This window comes from Vombatus ursinus, unplaced genomic scaffold (assembly GCF_900497805.2).
Source record: "Vombatus ursinus unplaced genomic scaffold, bare-nosed wombat genome assembly UNPS02014797.1, whole genome shotgun sequence".
Taxonomy (NCBI): Eukaryota; Metazoa; Chordata; class Mammalia; order Diprotodontia; family Vombatidae; genus Vombatus; species Vombatus ursinus.
In genome coordinates this window covers 17,231,939-17,236,597 of record NW_020954575.1, presented here as the reverse complement: position 1 = coordinate 17,236,597, position 4,659 = coordinate 17,231,939, and the positions used below count along the sequence as shown (strand labels likewise).

At 35.4% G+C, this 4,659-nt stretch overlaps 1 protein-coding gene across 1 annotated transcript in view; it reads right to left on the bottom strand.

The window, feature by feature from the left end:
* The window catches only part of NT5C3B (5'-nucleotidase, cytosolic IIIB), a 17,025-nt gene that overhangs the window by 7,196 nt on the left and 5,170 nt on the right, over nt 1-4,659 (bottom strand). The window contains exon 5 of the mRNA XM_027870523.1: nt 3,716-3,801. Coding sequence (XP_027726324.1) covers nt 3,716-3,801 — 86 coding nt within the window. The remainder of the gene's footprint in view (nt 1-3,715; nt 3,802-4,659) is intronic.

Here is a 4,659-nt window from a genome sequence, read left to right as displayed (position 1 = left end):
AACTGATACAATAACATCACCACTTTGATATACAAGATTAATGCAATGGCCGACAACAAATGTAGAAGATGGGTGATGAAATGTTCTACCTGTCTCATGAAAGAGAGGTGACAAACTCAAGGTGCAGAAGGAAAAAAATTTTCAGATCTTGTCAATGTGGGGATGTGTTTTGCTTGACTATGCATATTTGATTTTTGTTTTTCTTAATTTCAATTTGGGTAAGGAGAGGAGATGCAATAGGGTTACAAAATTTTTTTTTAAAAGAAGAGTAAGAAAAGAGAGTATTTAGAGTATTTTTAAAATGCACAAAAGAGAAAAGAAGGAATGTCAACAGGACAAGCAGAACAATTTTGAAAATAACATGTTGACATGATTCCAGAGGATTGGTAATGAAGAATGAAACACATATTTTTGGACATGGACAACATGAGAATTTGTTTTGTTGACTATGAATATGGTACAAGGATTTTTTCTTCTTTTTTTTTCCCAAGTGGGAAGGAGAAAGGTGAGGTGGAAGAAAAAAATAAATGCTCAATAATTTTTAAAAAATAAAATTTAACATAAAAAAATAAATAACATGTTGAATTTGTTGCAGAGCTGGAGAGAGATGCAAGCTATGGATGATGCAGATTTGCAGCTACATATGTAATCCTCTTTCTGTTTTTCTTCATATGTGGAAATAGTCATCTTATCTGGTATTTGCTAAGTTCAGAATTTAAATAAAGTTTGAACCAAAACAAAACCAAAAAATATTCAATCATCTTATAGGGACAGGGAATGGACCTGTGATTTCACTGGTAAAGGAAATTTCTAGGATGGGAAACTGTATCTACTACTGATGCAAGTCAACCCCTTCCCTGCAACTTCTAGTCTTGGCAAGTGGTCTACAGTTTTAAATAGAAACAGGGGCCACTATATGGTACATAAAGATCCCTGAGGGCTGCATATTGACTTAGTTTTAAAATGCAATGTTATCTATGCTTTACTGTATTTTTTTTTTTAGTTAAAATATTTCCCAATTACCTTTTCATCTGGTTCAAGAGCACTTGGGAGTAATTGCTGCCCATCCTTATGTGTGACACCTCTGGTCTCTAGCACTGAGAAATTAAATGACTTGCCCAAGGTAACAAAGTCAGGATGCATAGGAGCCAAGAGGCAGGATTTGAACCTAGGTCTTCCCAGTTTTGAGGATAGCTCTCAATCCATTACACTGTGCTGCCTCATAGAAGCAAAAATATTTTCTATAAATGTGGAATAAATGGTTTGGAAGAAACCGATGTCCAAGGAACAAATACTGAGGGGGGAAAACGAATGATGCGATGAGGCCAGAGTTTATTATAAAGAAATAAAGTAAAATAAAAGAATTTTGCTGACAAACTTTCAGTGTTCAGAAAACACTGGAAAGACTTGGTAACCAAATAGAAAAACTTAAATATGGGATATCTTGGCTGAAGATAAAGTTGGACAGGAAGGTACAACAAAGGCACAAGTTTACAAATATATGGGTGGAAGATGCCACAAGAAATCAAGATACTCATATTTTAGATATAAAGATAATGAAACAAGCCACTAGCTTGATTAAAAACAACAACAACAACAACAACAAAACAAAACAAGAGCACTGGCCCTGAAGTCAGGAGGACCTTAATTCAGATAACAAAAGAGTGATGAACCCAGAAGCAGTAAAGGTTACCTAGAACCTCAGCACTGGAGTAAAGGAACACTCACAGAGCTTATAAAAACTGATAGTTATACCCTCAACCAAGTACAGACATAGAAAGGTCACAAAATAAGAACCACGCAACCTATAAATGGGCTCAATTGTAATGCTGTAAGAGAAACAAAATAAATGGTTACTCATCCAGTTGATGGAATTCATTGTTGAATTATACATAATGTTGCTTTCTATTTTGTGTTGTATGTATGCAGTGGTAAGCATATATTATCATATTTACCTATTATTATTGCTAGTATTGTATTAATTTTCCCCCCTACTTGAAGCACCCTGTCAAGTGGTGCTTTTCATCATATGTATGTTGTATATAATATAAATGTGTATTTGATATGCCTCAAATAATTTATAGGGACTAAAAATTTTTTGTCTTGGGGAGAAACATAACACCAACCTGAAAAGCTTCTTCCAGAGACAGCTGATACTGTTGCCATATCTTTAAAAGGCAATGGAATTTTAGATAGTTACAGTAATTAACTATGAAAAGACCATGAAGAGCCAGAATTTAATTGTTTCTTTGGAGAGACCTTTTAACTGGGATGGCTATGGAAAGGTCAAAGAAAAAAGACTAAGAGAACTTACTTCCTGAGAAAAAACATGAAAAGAATTTTTTTTGTGTGTGTGAAAAGCCTTTAATTGGTATCCTGAGAGAACTGAATGGTAGGGCTATGTTCCTAGAATTGAAAAGTTGGCAATTGTAATGCTGGTTAAAAGACGACTTGGGCTATGATTAACTTCACATATGACACACTATACTTATTTACATCTCTTCTTTTTTTCTTCATGCTGTTACTAAATAGTATAGCCAGTAACATTAATATTTATTTAAGCCTAGGAGATTACAAGGTTTAATATGTAGAAAGAGATAAGAAAATGCATATGGGAAAAGAAAGGAGCATAGAACCAATGGATTACTGAGAGATGTTGAGATTTTGATAATTAATGTTGAAACATCAAAACATACCCCCTTTTATGCCACAAAGAGATCAAAGAAAGAAGAAAAGGGTCCATATGTACAAAAATATTCATAACTCTTTTTATTGTGGCAAAGAACTGGAAATAAAGGAGGGGCCCAGTAACAGAGGGATGACTGAACAAATTATGTCATATTAATGGAATGGATTATGTCACAAGAAATGACAAAAGGTTTGGTTTGAAAAATCTGGAAGACTAGTATAAACTTAGTTTATAAAGTGAGTAGAACCAGAAGAACAACTTATAAGTTAACAATGCTGTAAAAGACAGTTCTGAAAGACTTAAGAACTCAGATTCCTGCAATGATCAACCACAACTCCAGAGGACCAATGTATGCTACCCACCTCTTGAGAGAAAGAATGGTGGACTGGAGGTGCATAAAGAGAAATACATTTTGGGGCACGGCAAATTTGTAGATATTTTGCACAACTATGCTTACATGTTACCAAAAATCAAACAAACCATATCCCCTGAATATCTTAGAACCTGGAATGAGAATGAATAAGGAAAATGAGCTAGTAGCAGGTATATAGAAGTGCAAGAACCCACATGGACTGTACATGAGGCTAATCATCCCTAAAATCCCTGTCACATGAGTAATTTAACACTTAAGTCAAACTTCTTCCTCCTCGACCCTCTTCTTTCAATACCAAAACTTCAAAAGTTCTTTTGAGGCCCATCTCCATGACCTAAAGCCCTTTGAGAAATAAAATCCTCACTGTACAGTGACAGAATTTCAAAAATAAAACTAAAATGTCCCTGGTTCACAGATTCCCCCAAATCTCATAGGGTCCTCATTTAGGATTTACCAGAGGCTACCATTCTAGCAATAAACTTTAGCAATAGCCTTAGGAAAGACAGTTCTAATGACTGTATTAACTCTGCAGCCATTCCAGCTGAAATCCCCAAAATCCAGTTACGTTCCCATCTGAACAGGGCTAGGAACATAACATTTTATGATAATTTTTCCTGTTTCCTTAAAAGCACCTTTCATCTCCAACTACTTACCATTCTACCATAAGGGGGAACTTCTCTTTGACTGTCCTGTTTGGATCAATCTCAATTGGGTAATAGTAGTGAAGGAGATCCTTTAACTGAAATACCAGAGATGAGAGGAAAATAATTACAGCACAATTAAATTCAACAATTTAATAAGTATTCAATAATAGCCTACTGTGTGTCATACACTGCCCTAAACATTGGAGAATGCAAAGACAAAAACAAAAAAAGGGCCTTTCTCAAGGAGATTAGATTCTACTGAGAGAAAACACATACACTGATAAGTAAATGTGAAATATTTGCAAAGTAAATATAAAAAAAATTAAGTGAAGGGAAAGCACTGACAACTAGTGGGAACAGGAAAGGATTCCTGTAGTTGGTATCTACAGATTCCAAGAGGTAAAGGTTGAAGAAAAAGCACTCCAGGTATGTAGGGCAGACTGTGCGTACAAAGACATGGAGATAAAAGATGGAACAACAAGCAAGTAGGATTAGTTTGTCTGAGGAAGAGTAATGTGCAATCTGTCTAGGAAGATTAGAAGCAGACCACAAAGGCTTTAAGTGTCAAAAAGGAGTCTTTCTGAGCCTAGAAACAATTAGGGAGCCCAGAAGCTTTTTGAGCTAGGCAGTGAAATGGTCAGACAGCAGAGTTTACAGCAATTTTAACCACCACAACAAAAAAGCCCACAAATTAACATAAGAGGTTATTATTATAAACAAAAATTAATTTGGAGCAGTTTCTATTCAATTCTTTCTAAAGGTGTCATTTGGTAAAGCTTACTTACACTTTCAAAGTCTCTCCTTATTCCCAGTTAGATTTTCCCTCCATTACAGGTAAGCCTGTCATATTGAATTCCTTAGTGCTGATTCTTATTTACAAATTTGATAAAAGCTGGGGGCAGCTAGGTGGCGCAGTGGATAGAGCACCAGCCCTGGATTCAGGAGGACCTGAG